General features: G+C 43.4%; 1 protein-coding gene across 1 annotated transcript in view; it reads right to left on the bottom strand.

Moving 5' to 3' along the window:
- Positions 1–292: 292 nt before the first annotated feature.
- Positions 293–19,611, bottom strand: part of cep112 (centrosomal protein 112) — a 95,326-nt gene continuing 76,007 nt past the window's right edge. Inside the window, exons 24-27 of the mRNA XM_070923355.1 lie at positions 9,198–9,287; positions 2,930–3,031; positions 1,022–1,086; positions 293–475 (exon numbers count right to left, since the gene is read on the bottom strand). Coding sequence (XP_070779456.1) covers positions 472–475; positions 1,022–1,086; positions 2,930–3,031; positions 9,198–9,287 — 261 coding nt within the window. The 3' untranslated portion in view covers positions 293–471. The remainder of the gene's footprint in view (positions 476–1,021; positions 1,087–2,929; positions 3,032–9,197; positions 9,288–19,611) is intronic.

Below are 19,611 nucleotides of genomic sequence, written 5' to 3' on the forward strand. Positions count from 1 at the left end.
AACAAGGGCAACAGCTTGACTTCCCCTAATTGAGGGATTAATTATGAGGTATTTGAAGAAGATGAAAAACATACACAGAATGGAAAATAAATAGCATGACAACAGAAAGTGATGAAAAGTATTTTATTAAAAATGATGGATTTCGGGAAAATATGACAATTGATATCAAATATCTCTCAGATAACAATAATATCAAGTTGATGATATCAGAAAACGTAGAATTGAACAATGTAACCATTTGCGAACATAAAAATATATATTTTAACAAGACAAAACTAAAATCTGACAACGAATTAATAGTTCATACGTTAATAAAGCCATGACAGACAACAGCACATCAAACTAAAAGATGACTGGTCCAGTGGCGTGACAGGTGTGTGAAATACTTGTAACAGTCAAAAATGCTCACATCTGATTGGATGTCTTATCCTTCATATCCCGTCGTAGGGTCAGGCTGTGGTTCTCCCATGGTTACCTGTACAGGAAGAGTTACTCCAGCGTTAAACCAACATTATAATACATTTAATATACTTAAGAATCATGGAAACAAATTTAAACTAACTCTAAACTAACTGTTCCTTTGAGATTCTCAAAGTCTCTGTCACTTTAAGTTGAGAGGTGGAGTACGGTGAAATAACTGGTTATTTACTGTGATGTGCGTGACTGACAGTCCTGAGAGATGTTTGCAGAGATGTGAGCGGCAGCGTCGTTTGACGAGGCCTCTTATCACTGCTTATGTATAGATGCTTTTCATAAAGACATAAATGGCTCTTACAGTATGATGGATGGGAGGCAAATGAAAGCCCTCAGGACTGGAAGCTGTCAGAGTCAAATACTTCATCTAATGTACCTGCACCGTTAATAGTGCGTTACTATACTCACTACCTGAAGTACACTGGGGTAAAAATAAAAGGCACATACACACATGTATTGTACTGTACAGAGGCACAAACCTCCACATGAACTATGTACAGGCACATATGCACACACGCTTCTATACAATCTAAACAATCATGCTAACCTCCTGCTGCGGCAGGCATCCAGGTCTTCCTGTAGCAAAGAGGCTCTCTTGTGAAGGAAGTTAACCTGCAACACAGATAGACAATGCAACATTTGGCACAGAGTAATCTTTAAATATGCTCTCACTCTGATTAGTTGTGTAATCAGAATGAGGGAAGTAGGAAACCTGTTCATCAGAATACAGAAACTGGAAGCGGAGAAGGTATGATGGGCTTTGGGTCAATTGTGCTTCTGGGTGGAGGGGGTTAGCTAAGTAGGGGAGAGTGGAAGAAAGGCTTGGTTGTTGAGTCCAGGGGTCAGGACAGCAGGGGTTGGGGGTCAGGAGATTAGGGCAGAGGGGTGAAGGCACATAGGGACAGAGGGGAGATTATGAGCCAGGTTAGTTGAGGTTAGGACGCTGCGAGAGGAGGCAGCGCTGCTCTTTTGTTTGGCTACAAAGTGTGAGTTTATTTATGAAGTGTCTTTGGCTGAAGTGAAAATAAACCCCATCTACATTTACACGGCCTCTACAGCCTGGCAGAATAATCAAGGCTCCCAAAGAATCTGTATTGTTCTGGGACTACCGTACTGGAGCCGAGGGTACATTCCTTTCTGTGGGGGAGACCTCAGGAAAGATCTAGCATTTCATTTGGCACTTCATAGTGGTGAAGTATATGCAAAACCCCGCCGAAATGTGGTCGAATGCCTCCAGAGACACGAAAAACTCTCCCCACCTTTTTTTTTCACTATGTAAAAATAATGCACTTTAATGTGCAAAACCCAAGACATCGTCAATGAGAGGAGAGGCCGCTTTGGTCACGAATTACATCTTACAAACATATCCGATCACAGAGCTGTGGTCTGCGCACTGAAATGGGATCTTGGTAGGCCTATTTGAACAAGGCAGGGGTTTATGATGAGCCCCTTTCACAAAAACTTACGTACTGCCTGGTCCTATCATCATTAGAGAAAAAACCCTGTTTTGTTTTCAGTGTAAAAGCTGAGAAAATGAAATGATTCAGTGTCTAACGTGGGCCCAATCATATTAGTAAGAGACACGGCTCAGATGAACAACGCGAGGGGTGATTGCGTGATCTGATGGAGAGATTGAGGTTATAAAGTGTATTGGCAGGGTCCAAAGCAACAGCAATGTCTGTGATCAAGTGCTACACCAAAAACCACACCAAACCCATCTTCGATATCATCCAAACAAATAACTCTCACATGCATGTTCATACAGAAAGTTTGGGTAATGTTTCTGAAAGTTTTGATTGATTAATAGTAAAGGACAGTGAAAGACAAAAGGACATAACATCCACTTTAAAAAACACTGAGGATACAGAACATTAAAACATGGCCACAAACTGTCCAATACACAGCATAATGTCCAGGACTATTGGCCTTAGGTGGTTTGCACACTCATGACTTCACCCCACTGCCCCTTAGTTCTAGTCTAATGTATCATACAAGTTGTAGCAGTCTGGTCTTTAATCAAGATTAATTTCATGAAATCAGAACTGGTTTCATTAGCGTGAGTGCACATGGAGGGTCGTCCTGAATGTGGCCTTATACATGTCCACTTAAGACTTGCAAGGTTTCTTATATCCTGTGGTTTCATTAAACAACTTTACAAAAAAGAAAATTAGAAAAATAAGAGAAATTTGGGAAATATGTGTATGCGGTATATACAGTAAATGGTCAGTGTTTACTGTGGAGGGATATAGAAATGTAGAGGATGTTTTTAAAAAGGTTTGGATTAATGAAAGAGAAAAAGACAGGAGGAATATTATGTAGGTTGAAAATGAGAACCAGAGCCCAGAGACAAATTTTTAACATTCTTGAAACTAAAGTCACCTGACTGAATGTGTCAGCATGTTTGTTCTAGTCCTGCCTGTATCTGATCTGTACCTGGCAAACAGTCAGCTCTCACCTGAGCTTTCAGAGAGGTGATGGTGTCCTCCAGTTCCTGTCTGAGCTCTGCTGGCATCAAACCTTTGATCTTCTCCTCGTACTCCTGACGCACCACAGTCACCTGAGAAGACAGAGACAGACGGCCAAACAGTGTCAGTTAACTTTGAAGAAACACTTGAACAAATAAATGATAAATAAATCCACACTAGCTATTCAACCATCATTAATACATATGCATTATCCATGCACACACACAAACACAGTTTTTCTTGACTTTGACACCATTAAACAACAATGAGAAAGAGGGTTATCATCAAACAAATGGATAATATTAATCAATTAAAATCAATGTTGAATAAGTGCTTCTGCTGTCCATTAACATACACAGTTGTACAGTGTGCACTTCCAGACACGGTGCCCAAGTGAACAGCTCCCTTGGTGGATACACACACACACACACACACACAGACACACAGACACAGACACAGACACACACACACACACACACACACACACACACACACACACACACACACACACACACACACACACACAGACAGTGGGTATCCCCTCTTTATTCATGGCTCAGAGTATTCCCTCGCTCTTCACAGCTCCTTCTCATCTCCACAGGGGGTCCGCAGACTGGCATGCCTCGCTCTGCACAACACCCCCTACTGGCTGCTGATGACTACAGCCAGATCTGACACAATGCATTTATGGGGCCTGTTACACAGCTGGGTTTGGAAGAGGACAGGGCCGTGGTGGAGGGCAGGACACATCAAACGCAGCAGCAGCTCAATAGCTTGCTAGCTAGCTAGCTCCACTGGGGAGGACTGGAGGAAGTCTGTCTGGGGCTAAATTACACTCCACTAAACCAGAGTCTGATTATAGAAGTTGAAAAGGGTTTGGTGAGCGCAACCCCCCCTTTAACCCACAAGCACACATGAATGGACGCACACACACACATACAGACACACACACACATGCATGCACAAACACAGAGCTTTTACAGAACTGTAAAAGCATTTACAGCATTTTGAAAAGAGTTGCTGAATCAATTAATTCGGAGCTTGATGAATAGTTTAACAGAGCTCGAGGAATCAACGGGGGCTGTGAAAAGCAACAGTTTTCACCCACATATTTCAAGGTGTAACCAGGGGAGAGTCTGAGCATTTCAACCGACCATAATGTCTTTGACAGAGCCAAAGTCCGGCTAACTTTAAGAATATCCCCACGCTCCCCCACCTTCCCCTCTCATCAGTCCGGTCTTTCAAGTGAAGCGAGCGTGAATGAGGTGAGGGGGAGGGAAAAAGATTGGTTTTCCTAAAATAATTTTCCTGTTGTGGATTTAACTGATTGTTCTGGCTTTGGCTAATTAATCTTCCTGGGCACAATGAAAGGCAATTGGGAAGCACTTCAAAGCAACCTCCAGTATAAATGATCCCAACATGAAGCAGCTCACTTTGTCTCGGCACAGTGTGCAGTAGATTAGTCTGCCACAACTTTGCCAAATTTTCAGGCTCCCTCTGCCCTGTTCATTTTGAAGTGTCGGGACAATAATATTGGGTCGAGAGTCCATCAGTTTACAGGAATATGTGTTTTTCTCTCTGTGTGAGAATGAAGTTGAGGATAATTTGAGAGTGACTACTTTCAGAAGCTTTAATTTGAATGTCCAGGAGTTAAAAAATCAGCTGAAGCTACGGGAGTGCGGATTTTCAAAAAGTCTATCTATCTATAGCAGCTTCGGTAGTCATAACAAAATGGCAAGCCAAGACAAAACACACTCCACTACCTCAGACCGAAGCAATAAACAATGGTTGAATAAACACATCCCTTACCAACCACTCTGAATATAAGTCTAGATTCTTCAGAAGCCACGCTCCTTAGTTTTGCATTCTTGGTTCATGTATGGTGCAGTCACCGCAGCAATGAGAGATCCGCTCTGCCTAAATTACAAGCTCCTTTGTGGCGATGCTGTCTCCATTTTTCTTTCCCATACATTAGAATGGGCAAGGCTACAACGGCGTATTCACCGGGACTCACAGAGAGCCAAGGGGACGACTGGCTACTGTACATACGGTCGTAAGGCTGATCAAACTAGACAAGCCATGAATGTTCGCTTCAGTAACAACGACGGTCCAAACTAGAACTGATGTATTATGTGATCCTAACGACTTCGTGGTCAACTGCACTGAATTTTTGACGGTTGTATTGTTCTCATCATAAAATAAGCATTGCTTTTGCATCATATACATACTGCATGTGCATTTGCATAAATATATACACCTTTCACTACTAAGTGGAACAAAGCATGTCTAACTAAAGCTTAGCCATAGTTTACTATGCAGTGTGTGTGGGTGGAAGCAGCAGCCTTTCTTACAACAACATCTCTGTTGTGGAAACGTATGCCAGGATAACAGATAGAGACAAAAGCAGACAAGGACAGCTAAAAGTACCAATTCAAATTTCTGACTTCACTGTGTCTCTCAATGGCGTTAAAATTCAAAACAGGAGCATCTCTCAAACTCCTCTCCTCCTCTCACATCTCTATTTTTCTTTTACGCAGACACACATTTTTCTCCTCTTTCAACATCTTTTTACAGCAAAGGCATGTTTGTTTTTCTGACAGGTGGCAGGAGGCACGTGACGGCATCTGAGAAAAAGCCTCCTCACCATTAGGACAGATATCAGGTGCCTTTGAACAATACTGCTGATCAAACCATCCGTGAGGTTTTGGTCACTGACGGACTCCAGATGAGAGCGAGCAGGAAAGAAAAGAGAGGAAGGGAAACACAGGGGGAGGGGGGAGAAAATGTGGCACTATTTCCCAAAGCAATGAAAGGGGACTTTCTGGAGAAAAATCAGGTTTCATCTCCACATCTCTTTTTAAAATGAGATTTTGTTTGTTCCTGATGAAGCGTGATCCTCTAGTTTTGAAGACTGCGAGGAGCGGCAGTCGTTTTCCCCTCCCAGTCATCTTAAAATGACAACATTTCATCTATATATAGTCTTTAGATTGTGGTTTTGACTTTCCCTTGCGTTTGGTACTGTCACATGGCGTGGTTTTTGACAGCTGCCAGCAGAAAGGAACAAGCCCTCAACACTTTCAACGTTCAAATGAAGTTTGTCACATCGTTGGGAAGCTTGATGTATGCTAATGAAGTTGGGGTGTGTGTGTGTGTACAGGCTTGCGTGGGACGGGTTGGGGGGATGAGTAGCTGCTGGAAAGACATTTTTGATATACCCCCTTGTTCCAAAGTGACAAAAACCTTGTCAGGAACAAGAGGGTACATCAAAAATGACGCCACTCACAAAGTTTGCACCTCCACATCCACTGAGTTGGCACTGAGAGAGTTCACCAAGGAGCGATTTGAATTCAAAAACGCTTTTCTGCAAGAGGGGAAAAAGAAACCGCTTCACAAAAGTGGAAAAAAAAAGGAAAAAGGCAGGAGGAGATTAGAAGTGGCTACAGATCTTAGTGCAGTTGTTAGAACTATGGGATGAATTGTAGCTGCTGATGTAATGCAGCCAGGAAAACGACTGAGCCTACAGAACTCAAGTTCAACTCCTCTGCATTTTGATGTCTGCATCAATAGTGAAAACAACTACAGGAATTATTTATTTTTTATTTTATCAAGTTCCCATGTTGCAGGAGAACACATCTCTGAAACTTGTACAGATCACCGTGCCCACTGTATCATTATGTATTTATACAAAGAGCTGTACTCTTCTTCTTCTGCTCCTCTCTTCAAGGAGAATTGAACCACACAGTGAGCTGCTGATCCGCCATTTTAGAGTGGGGGAGCCTGCGAGGGCCCTGCAAGTGGAAGGCAAGCAACATCTGTGTGAAGTCTGGGCAGAAAGGCTGTTTTTGCATGTGAGGGATCGGATTACAAAGACAAGTCTTGGCAGATAAACTAGGGCAATATCAGTGTGAGGAGAGAGAGAGAGGAGATTTTATTATCACACGCAAAAAAATAATGCACACATGAACCGAGGTGCACACGTGATGTCCACTAATGCAAACAGTCACACTCACAAACCAATCAAAAACATGCAGCAGAAGGGCTGTTTTCCTACTGACACCAACACACGCACCTGACCTTAGGTGAGAGCAGGGTAGGAGGCAGGAGTTAATATGATTAAGACAGTCTCTCTCCCCACGCAGGGAGCAGAACTGTGACTCGCTGCCAAACACGCATATGTTTAGCTCTGCGCAAGACACTGTAAACCTGCTGGTCTCAACCAAAGAACAGTGACAATGTGAGAGAGTAAAGGTTCAATGGCAGGAGGAGATGAATGAATCTATGATATTTCAACGTTGTTTTCTAGGACATTTGATGATTCTTGTGATGTCTATTTATAAATGCTATGACAACATGGCATAAGCTAGAGATAAGTAATGCCAAGAACCTGCCCATCCTATGAGCGACAGCTATTGTCTACACTGCCACTGCCTCTTCTTACTCTGACGAAGACATGCTTCATGTCAAAACATTAGTTGCTGCACCCCATTAAAAAGCTCTTATTATAACCGTGTGCTTCAGATGTGATCATTCTGGTCTGTTGAGGCATCGGTTTCAGCTCCGAGTTGGCCGATGCACGGAGATTCCTTCATTCTTAATCGACTATGGCACACTTCCTGTTTGCGTCTTTGCTGCCAACTTTGAGATAGCGAAACAATCTGCCATAAATTAGTGAACTGTGTTTGTGGCAGAGAATCAAGAACTCAATAACCTAAAATTGGTACCAAATGCTGAGTCAGATTCTTAGTCTTGTTTACTCGTTCTGTGCTTCAACATATTGCCTGATTTAAATCATGATGTTGCTCATTTTATAGCAAAGCGCAGCATTTTTGGTATCAGTACCAAAATCCGTGTTTCTTACTGGCGCCAGTATCAAAACATTTCAACCATAGACTGAGCTCGATAGACCACAAGCAATAAGTGGGTTTTGAGTGTTTTAATGTGCTTAATAAAGGCATAAATAATAAAAATGAAGTCACATTAATAAAAATAAATGTCTTGAAACTTTGCACTGTGGAACAGACTATGTGTGATCCCCAACGCAGTGGACCAACATTTGATTGAACCTCATCTACCTGAACTATACTTCATGGCTTGATGCTCTAGAGTATTAAACACTTTCACTGCTAACACAGACACACACTCTCTCTGAGGGAAAGTGTGAGATGCTGAAAATGATCTTGAAAAAGATTTACTTCTCTCTTACTTTAGAAACATACAGCGATGTATTCTTAGCATTTAATCAAGTCAAGGGATTTTGCACATCTTTGGGAAAACGTTTCACCAATAAATCAATTGATTGTGTCTTCAATGATGGATCACACAAATAAATAACATCAAACTCATAAATGAAAAGCTAAAAAAAAGAGTGACCAAACCCTTCAGGTTCAGGTGTCAACTCCTCCTAAGTTATAGGAAACAACGTGCAGCGCCTCTGGGACTGGGTCAGTCCAATGGCTCCTAAAAACCACTGACCCCTTCCTATAACGGCCAGACACTGAGGTGTGTGACGAGTGTGTGAAGTGTGTACAAGGGTCAGTGGGCGGATCAGAGGGGACACAAGAGAATGAATGCCTTTGGTGTACATACCAGCGTACAAAGGACTGCCTCCTGTGTGAGCGTAGTCATTATTGCTTTCTTCTCTGTGTGTGTCAAGGTCAAAACAGAGCCTGATTACAGGGCATTCTGGAGAGCCATGGGGAGTGTGTGTGTGCACACAGAGGCTTCCCTCTGAACACAGGCAGTGGTGGCATTCCTGGCCCTAGGCGCTGGCTCTTGAAGCCAAATCTCAAGGAATTTGGGAAATGTGCGAGGGGGCATATCTCTGGCTCTGAACAGGAGAATGAGAGATGGTAGAGTGATGTGGGGAGGGCAGAAAAGAGGGGAAAAAGCCATTTTTTTTTGTCTTTTGTGGCCCCCTGGAGGGTCTAGTAAGGATGGCAACTGAGGGGTGAGGGGCAAGGGACATCAGGTGATGGGGAGCTGAGATGGGTGTGGAAGGGGTCAGTAAAGGGATTAAAGAACCCAAAATTGTATGATTAATAAGAAGCAGTCAAACAGGAGTGGCAAGAAGCAAAAAGAAGAGTGACGAAAAGGCTGAGGGCAGCGGGTTGAAAGAAATTAATGGTGGGCAGCGAGAGTGATGCAACAGTAATGGTGAGGAGCAAACGAGTTTGAGTAAGAGACAGCCTGCCTCTCTTGTACACGCCTGACGAGCATGAAAAAGAGACAGAGAGAGATGGAGAGGAGAGAGTGTATTACCTTCTCTTCAGTCTCCAGCTCTTTGCCAAGCAGCTTCTTCTCTGAGCAGTGCAGCTGCCTCTGTAGACTTTCCACCTTTTCCTGCAGAGCCTGGAGGGAGGGAGAGACAGTCAGTGTTGTCGGCCGGCGGACGGAAAAAGGAAAAAGCATCTCGACATCTTGGTGGTATAATGTGTAACTGACGCACAGTAATGTACTCTAATCTACAGTTACATTTGAGCAGAGAGACACATGCCGAATCTGAATGAGAGGCTGCTCCAAAGAGAAAACAAGAGCGATCAAGGCGGACAGAGCCAATGAGAGAAGATATCGAAAGGTAGACAGAAGGAAGGACAGGGGGACAGTGAGGAGAGATGCAGCCTGTGATTAGTCTTTGCGTGTTAAAAGGCTAATAATAAAGTCATGACAGTAATTACCGGCAAGCTGGCCTCATTAAACCCAAACTCATTTCTAGACAGGGGCAGAAAGAGAAAGAAAAAGAGAGACTTGCTCACTCAGGGAATTAGCAATCTTTCTAGGCTTTCGTAAAGTCGCATTCCTTCAAGGATAATTATTTCTTTGGAGGTAATAAGAGTCCTCCTGGATCCATCCTCTTCATCCATCCGCTTTACGATCTACATTTTCTCATCATAATTGTATATACTATGAATTTCTCACAACATCTATTGCATGCCTGTCCGTCCTGGGAGAGGGATCCCTCCTCTGTTGCTGATTTCTTCCATTTTTTCTCTGTTAAAAGTTTTTTTTTGGAGGAGTTTTTCCTCATTTAAATCGAGGGTCTAAAGACAGAGGGTGTCGTATGCTGAACAGATTGTAAAGCCCCCAGAGGCAAATTGTGATTTGTGATACTGGGCTATGTGAATAAAATTGCCTTGACTTGAATAAGAGAGATATACTGTATCATTTAGTGGATAAGAGCCCCTCTCACATGTACTCCAATACTTGAGTTGATCAAATGTTTTCATGGGGCGCCAATAAAGAATTTAATCTATTTTGCTTTGTAAGATTCAGGCAAGAAAAAAAGAAAGAAAGAAAATTCACTGTATATGTACGTGTGTGTGTGTGTGTGTGTGTGTGTGTGTGTGTGTGTGTGTGTGTAGGGCATTTCCCCCTCTCTGCCTGTAAGTGATAGCAGTGGAAAGAAAGGCGCAGTTCCTGCATTCGACGTAGAACCAGATGTTTTGAGTGCACATGTGGACACTTCATCTTTGATTAGTCTGCATGAAAAGCAGAGAGAGTGATCTGTGCACGCACACACCCCTTAACATAAAAGTACAGACATGCATTTACACTTACACACACTTTTACACACACACACACACACAGACACACACACACCCTCCAACAAGTGTATGGAGCCCTGGCTAGCATCAATATCCTCAGCGCCTCTCCCCAGTGGAGTTGAGTGAGCGGGCCAGGTGTTGCCTCGTCGATTCTCAGAGCTGAGGGAAACACAGTCCAGGTGATAGGCATGACCAGCCTGATCTACAACCCACTACGCTGACATAAATCACACGCAGACTGTAAGGCTTCAGGGCCAGGTTGAACTTCTGGGTAGCAACTTTCTGACGATATGATGACTGACTAAAAAAGGAAGGAGGGAAGGTGCAAGACAAAAAATAACAGTTGAAACCTTTGTTATCAGATACAAATAATCTCACAGTAGCTGAAAGTTATTTTTTGACATGCAATAATTTTCTTTTAATAATCTGAAACATCAAGACTGCACCACAGAGTGAACACGTACTTGAACTGCATCAATGCAAGTAAAGTTATAATGTACAGTGGCTAATTTAGGCCCCTAGATCAAGCCGCATTATTAGACTATTACGATTCTGGAGCATGTTGAGGTCAGTTTTAGCTCTGCCGCATGAAAGGCAGCTGGTTTCCAGCGTGTTGATCCTATTAATCAGGGTATTTCTTAGCCAGTCACGATCCCATCACAGCCCACATCTCCATCCAGTGCAACCCCTTGCCTCCGATTTCATCATTTCATTTTGTTTATTGGTGAATCAAAAGGCTCAACGACACTAGAAAAGCATTTTTAGTGGAGTTGACATTGACATTTTTCCACACGTTTTTTCTGATTGCAGTGACCGAGGCATGTGAGTGGGAGGGTTTCTACCTTTTTCTTTTGGAGTTTTTCCTGATCGAAGGTCAAAGAATAGCAAGTGTCACAGAATGTGTCTTCTGTCTTCTGAGACCAATTTCAGATGTCAGGCAATATGAGTATAACTGAATGAGCAGTTTATTTTAGAGCACACCAAACTACTGTATGTATACATGTATTTCTTGTTGTATGTCAGTGGACTATTTATTAGGTGCTTGCACGCACATACAGAGTCGCGGATCTTACCCTTCCTTCCTCCAACATTTCCCCTCTGTGACCCTAACCTCACCTACATCTATCCTTTTAGGCAGCAGTACGGTTAACAAAGAATATGAGAGACCCTGACAAACTACCCCCCCCCCCCCCCGTTCTAAACCCACTTCTGATTCCCCGCACTGTGACACAGCATTTCTGGACCAGGTCTTCTGGGAAGTCTGGGCTGACTAGTGGGCCTCACTGGTGACGTGTTCGTCTCTTTCATGTGGGTTCTGTATCTGATGTGCTCAAACAACTCTGAGGGTAGAAGTTCAACAGTTGTCACTTCATTAATAGAATCAAATGGGATGATTCTGCTGATGAATGAAAGAGCTTTGTGCGTCAGAGAGCCTTCCAAGAGCCTCGGAAATATTTAGTCGCTGTCACTGTCAGACATGATGGTTGTATTACACAGCACTGAGGGCTGTGTTTAGGCATAGAGCAACAGATATCACACTCATTCAAGAAGAAGACTACAGAAAACAAAACAAAACAATGAAGTGGACAATGTGGACACCTGCGAACACCTGCACAGCTGCCCTGATGCAGTCTGAACACCAGTGTCTGACTTAGACTTTAATACAGTGCTATCCTGCGGGGCAAACATCTCAAGTGACAATGGATTTGCAAATCTATATGGCTAATAATAGCAGTTGTTTATGGGTAAATATGAGAGAGGACACATAATAAAGTCTGAAGACACCCAAGTGCTGTACTTAATTTCCTGTCTGTCTAAAATATGTACTTTACATACACATGCATGTATTGCAGGCATGCACATAAACACTCAACACACAAGATGCTGGTTGTTTCTATAGTATTTAGTTTGTCAAAGTGTGTGAATGACCCTGTGTAGATCCTGCTTAAGTGTCTCCAGATGCTCAAGGCGATATGGTCTTTATCAGCCACGCTGAGTGGGATCATTGTGAACAGGCCAGGAAGAGGGGGAAATCAGATTTCCTTAGGTCGAGGTGGAGGGAGGGGGGTGTGGAAGGAAGGAGCGGAGAAGAATGAAGCAGAAAGGTGAAAAAAAGCACAAAGCAAAGGAAGATAAGACGGAAATGTGACGATATCAGGAAGAGAGAAAAAAAAAGACGAGAGTTCAGACAGGTGAGAATGAGAGATGATGCTGAGGAAGGGGGGGGGGACATGAAGGAGAGAAACACGTGGCTGGAGTGGAGAGACGAGGGCAGTGGTGTACCTCTGCTGCATAGTCCCTCAGTCAGGAGCTTGAAGGCCTCTCTCACCTCTCCATCAGCAATGTGCCTGTGCCTTTCATTCCAGACTTTGGCTCAAAGGATTAGCGAGGCACACACGCACACAAGCACCAACAAACACACCGCTCAGAGCGATCCATGCAGGTATAGGCATGCATTAATATTAACAGCAAAAGTTCTAAAAATGTGAGTGCTACACTCAGTCAAATGAGTGTGCAATTCCAGTGTTGTATGCACACAAACATACACACACAGGTGCACACACAGGCGCGCACACAGGCGCGCGCACACACACACACACACACACACACACACACACACACACACACACACACACACACACACACACACACACACACACACACACACACACACACCAATGCCTGAGTCATCTTTCCTGGGTGGTCCCCCTGCGCAGATAAGGCAAGCATGTTTCCCTAGGGTGAAGTAAAAGCAACAGAGGGCAGGAAAAAAAGCAAAGAAGAAAGAAGGGAGGGAATAGTGGGAGGAGGAAAAAAGGCCAGGGGCCTCTTTAAACTTGGTGTTTTGTTAGGAGCCGAGCTGCTCTTCATGTGCGGCAGGGCCTTCTATTTGCAGCGTGCTGTCAGAAGTTTCTCCCAAAGTCTGGATTAAAGAGATCCTCTAATGACACTGAGGCTGGACGACTTCAGACAGCAGCAAAAACCTCACACTGCACCGCCTCCAGCCAAGGACACACACACACACACACACACACACACACACACACACACACACACACACACACACACACACACACACACACACACACACACACACACACGCACACACACACACACACACACAGACAAGCAAAAGGGTAAGAACAGATACACACACAAGGGGCACAAAGCACACAGACATACATAAGCAAAGACACAGTATGTGGACTGCGCCCACACACACACACACACACACACACACACCAGCTTTAGTGGAACAAGGCGGTGTGTGTATGTACGTCTACTGATCTAATAGTAAATAATAAAGGAGGTGCTAACCTCAAGGAGAGGTGGATGGCCAGAGAGATGAGCACAGACTCTCTTTTATCTGCACTTTTATCAAAGGGTTGTGGGAAAGGTAAAGAAGCCAGTGTAAGAGAGAAGCTGTAGGAGGAGGAGGAGGAGGAGGAGGAGAGAGGTCTCCCTCCTGAGGTGTTAGAGAAGTGAAACTTTTGCTTTTGCTTTGCTGTCTGTCTGTCTGTGTGTAGGAATAAAAAGATGTGGTTTAGCAAGTCGACCAGGACAGCCCCTCTGAAAGATATCACTGATATTGGTATGAATTGCCTTGCTTTCAGTGCTTTGATGCTTTTCAGCACTTCTCCCACAGTTGATTTGAAACAGAGGAGGGAAGATACTGTGATGGTGGCGGTAGCAAACTCTCCTGAACAGCAAATAGAACAGTTATCTCGTCTATTGCAATAAGCACACATGTCGGCACAGTTATGGAGGCGCCTTTCCTGGTACTGATGAAAATAGTAAGACAATTGCCGCGGTAATGAAGACATGTTGCAACCGAGCTATACCCACAGGGGGAACACACTGTTCTCTATCTTTTCGTCTCCGTCTCTTTCAGCTGCTGTGAGCTACAGTAGAAAGAGAATAGGGAACAACTCTGAAATATGCGCCATATGCCCTGTGTGTGTGTGTTTGTGTGTGGGCCTACATACATATATTCTGTTTATCAAATACATCATATAATGGAGTTTTAGCAAAACTTGCAAACACAAATTGCAAACACAAATTGCAGCCTAAAAACTCTTAGCAATGTCTTAAAAAAATAAAAATAAAACAAGGATCCCTGTTTTGATTCAGAACTGAATGTTCAGCTTAACAGAGAGGCAATTATGGATGCCACACACGTTGCTATAAATATTATAGCAGGCAAGAATATGTTTCTATATACATGTAGATGAGAGTGTTTTGCTAAATTAGCTGAAGTCAGTCTTCTAACTTGTTGACTGCTGACTGCATTAAAGTGCGATTTACATAAAAAACGTGGTTAAAGTAAAACCTGTGAATGCCAAAGAGTCACGTGTAGTGCTGAAGACAACTCTGCAACTCTATGCAGATGTGAGGCATTTTAGCTCATTGTTTTGGTTTTCTGCCTGCTCTTACATAGACTATTGAGTCTCACTGCTCTCATTAAGTCCCAATATTAAAGGAATGTAACATGTAATGTGTAACACTTAGCAACTGACTACAACAGTATGTCAGGGTTGTGTTTCTGTGAAATTGTGTGTGTGAGTATTTTTGGCCCCTGGTGATCACACAGCTTTCACTACGAGTCCTGTGTCTAACATATGTTGCGCTCTCAAGCCATCACTGGGTTAATTACGATTGGCAGTCGCCAGATCCGATAGATGAAGGTAGTCTGTGTCAGTCTCTAGTCTGATATTGTTTATGATATAACACTAATTACCGCTTCTGTCCGACCTCCATAGTCTGAATGTGAAACTGCTGAAACTGTGAAGTAGCCAATGAAACCCCGCAGGAATCATTTGCTGGCTTCTGATTTAAATAATCAAACTTCACATGATTCTTTGCATTGTAATCAGAGGAAATGCATCATTTAATAAAAATCGGAAACACATGACACTCGGAATTGTGGAAGTGGAATTTCGGCCAGAAAACGTAGTAATTAAGTTACTAAGCTAGCAAGAGATATGTGGGGTGGTGGCTCACCATCCGCCCCATGTAGGCAGATTGCTTGGTCTTAAGCAGTTCACGGCTGGTCTTGTGTATTATAACCTTTATTTTAATGGCATTGATGACTATATTTTCAACATATAACTGGTTCCACAGGATCTGCTGGAAAGTGCTTAAAAAGTGAAATCCTTTACATACATTACAGTGTTAAACACGGATTTACAAGTGAGGCACCACCACAGTAATGGTGGTATGTCTACTTCTGCCTACAGCCTGGACACATCTATACATGGGATTCTTCAAACAGGGAAGCACAAGACATTAGGCCATCATGGTTTCTTTGTACTTAGCATTTGGCTTGTGGTTTAATGAGTAATTTCCGTTGGTTGTCCGTGAATGGAGTATGGTCTCTATGAGCTGTTCTACTTCCCACGTTCCCTAGTTGCATCCTGGAATGTTATCTCTCTCCTACTTCCACCTCCTCTGATATGTGGATCAAACACTGCCGGGAATCTGCCGACAGCTGGAAAAGTCATCAATCAGCCAACACCAGGCACACATGTAGAGTCGCACGCACGCACATACACACACAAACATACACATGGACATGAAGGCAGATGGGTGCTTATGTAGATACATAAAGAGAGTCAGAGAGTGAAAAAGAGAGCCTTCACACATACATGTACAGATCCAAGATGAGACATTTCTAGCTGACACCAATGCTAATATAAAGGACAAAACAGGCCTGAACTAGAAGTTGGCGTGCAGCGTTACTGACAGCACTACCGCCTCCTCACTCCTTTTAAGATTTAAAAACACAATAGCCACACAAGGGGCAGGACTGTGCCCAGGATTCTACAAAAATCTCTACATATCTATAACTGAGCAAACACACTGACTTTGTAAATGACACTAGACTAAAATAGTAGTAGTCACGCTAGAGAGAGCACATGATGGATAATGTCTATTGATTGGTTGTTTTATGTGTTCAAGGCATTTTGGTCCCTCAAACGCTATATTAAGCAACTTAAAACTCCAAAACTAACTCAGAACAAGAAGTTCTTTTACAATATGAACACATCAGCTTCTTAGGGCTGATATATTGGTAAATAATTGTCCACTTACAAATTCAGAATAAACTCAGCAACATGGGCAAGTCACTGGAATCCTCTTTCTCATCGCCACTTAAAAGTCCAGTATTCAGTCGCCTCTTAATCCCAGTTTACCCTGAGTCAAATACTGTACATACATCTCTTTGCCCCGCTAATGTTTGATGTTTTCACCGGTCAATATTTTTGCTTTGTCTCTCCTCCATGTCACACTGGATAGTTAGTGTGCACAACCAGCACATGTGAGCTTCTTAATTCACCTTTAAATAAAAATGAAAATTGTGAGAGGAGTATTCATCCCGACATGCAAAGAAAAAAAGAAAGTGACAGAAACACAGATGGCTTAACAAACTTCAGTAAACAAATGTGCAGTTCAAGGTTGAACATGACACGTGTTGAAGGACGTGGACAGCCACACGAACAGCGGAGACAAACACACGCACACACACACACACACACACACACACACGCGCATACACACATCGACTGAAGCAGCTCTTTGCCTCTGCAACAGAGGGTATCCAGCACACCTGTTCTTGATCCACTGCTGCCATTCCTTCCCACAGGCAAAGTCATCCTTTCAACCCCCTCAGAAACTAATGCATATATAACTAAAGAACTACAGACAAACTGCAGCTGCTACAACTAGCCCCCTTGAATGTGTGCATGTTTGTGTGGCTGTGTGTGTGTGTGTACGCACACAGGAGCCTCGTCCCTCGTTACTGGTCTGCATGCATAAAAGCAAAGCACCTAGATCACATGGACTCCATCTAAATTTGACAAAGAAATGTACATCCCTCACTGTCTGGTGTACAAAGAACAGTGCATCTCATACATTCACTTTCACCCTCAAACAGAGCGAGACAATGGTCACTGTTGAATTATGTAATGTGTCTGCTGTCACATCACCCAGAGGACGCTATAACAGGACCTTCTCTTTGACTAGAACTAGAAGTTACTGCTGGATGGGCCTGGATCAAAGGTGTGTATCCATGTCTGTGTGAAAACACTGAGCATATGTGGGTGTTTGTTAGAAAATGCAACAGTATTGAAAGATGCAGAGACAAGGACACTAACTCAAAGCTGTTCATGTGTGAGTTTGAGGGACAGAAAGACACAGATAAAGACTTTGTGAGGAGAAAATGGGAGAGAGATAGTATATGTAGGCCCATGTATAAGAATGAGACATGAACACTAATTTATAGTGTGTGTGTGTGCGTGCATGTGTGCGCGCATGGCAGCATTCGGCAGGCAGAAAAGCAGGAAGCACTGCTGTGGGGAGCAGGAACAGCGGTGCTGATCAAAGCCCAGGCGGGTGACACTATGGGCGGAGTGCCATTGTTTATTCACCAGCCACCTCTCCCTTTTGGCAGGGTGAGGTGAGCATGTGTGCTAGTGTATGTGTGTGTGGAGACAGACAGAGAGTTTGAGACAGAAAGAGTTCGAAGATACAGAGTTGGAAAGATATAGTGTGAGAGAGAGGAGACAAGGCCTGTGTGTGTGTGTGTGTGTGTGTGTGTGTGTGTGTGTCTTTGTACCTTTCTCTTGGCAGGCTAATGTGGGTTTGAGTTCTGTCAGATTTGGCAGCTGCACATTTCAGGCACACACTCATACATACACCCTTGCACACACACAGACAAAAACACTGCCGGTGCACATGGCCACACAAGCACACACCATGTACTCAAGTAATCCCAATAACCTCACTATTAAACTTCACATTCACCTCAAACCCCTGTGTCTCATCAAAGACAAAATCCGTCCGCACTTTACCAAGATACCACATGTAGGGAAACAGATGACACGAGGAAGTGAATAATCCTCCAACCCAAACGCTGGCTATGTACCAACGCGCTACACTAGCTTCCTCTATATTGGTTCCCATTCCCCTTACCTGATATGAATAGACTGTACAGATGAAAGCAAATACAACACTTTCATCTTGCTTTCACCTTCCACTGTCCTTTCACACCGGCCTGCTCCCAATGCATTAAGACTGCCCACTCCTGCCTTGCACACTGTTATGAGATAATCGGTAACCTAAATATAATTGACTACAACTCCATGAGAGATAATTCATGGGAAACAAAGGCAGGAAGTAAGGTGAAACATTGGAAGCGAAATTTACAAAAGCTTTCTCTTTATTTACTATCCAATGTGTGACACTGCGACTTCCTGCTCCTGATGGATGGATGGATGAGTTTACGTTTAGTCTACTAGCATATTACTGAATCTCCCAACCATACAGTCTATGTATGAGCCAGAAAACCGAAACAATGAGCTAAAAGTGGCTAAAACCTGCAGAGCTGGGTTCAACAGTACAAGAAGCCCTTTGACATTAAAAAGAGTCACTTATTTCAATGTTAACATGAAGCAAATCTCTAACTGAGCTTCACATCAGAGAGCCAAAACAGCAAGGCCACTAGGTGCCCCACTAGTGTGTCTGCTCACGAATCTGAACAGGGACATCGCAATAAACAGCCTGTGCACGTCACATTTGCAACATACACTTTGATATTTAGTCTATTTCCAATCAAACGGAGAAGGGCCAGCAATGCAAAGCTAGTGTCCCTGTCTCCCCGCCAAGTAGCTCATGCCTATATGGACACACACACACACACACACACACACACACACACACAAGATATGCTCCCACACACACAAAAATACTCCTCCACCTAAATGTCACTTATACAAAAAAAAAGCCCAGATAATGAGCATACTTAACTGTACTACCCTTGTTCTAAAAAAAGGGGTTTACGAGATACAAAGGTCCCTGCAGTTAACACCCACATTTAAGAAGTCACAAGTACAGTAGAGCCACAGAGGGAGCTAAATTCGGGCTAAAAACGGCAGAACGGGGCTGGCGAGGGAAAAAAAGGGACATCTGATCCGGTGCAGCATGCATTCAGAACAACTGTTTTGGGATTATCCCGATTCAAATGCGCGGCTAACTTTGATGTTATTTTCTTCCCCTCCCATTGTCTGAAGCCCCTCGCTCTCTTCATAATCCGAGCCCTTTGAAGTGAGCAGCATGGAAACAATGTCAGCAGGCGA

The sequence above is a fragment of the Enoplosus armatus genome, chromosome 17, assembly GCF_043641665.1.
Source record: "Enoplosus armatus isolate fEnoArm2 chromosome 17, fEnoArm2.hap1, whole genome shotgun sequence".
Classification (NCBI taxonomy): domain Eukaryota; kingdom Metazoa; phylum Chordata; class Actinopteri; order Centrarchiformes; family Enoplosidae; genus Enoplosus; species Enoplosus armatus.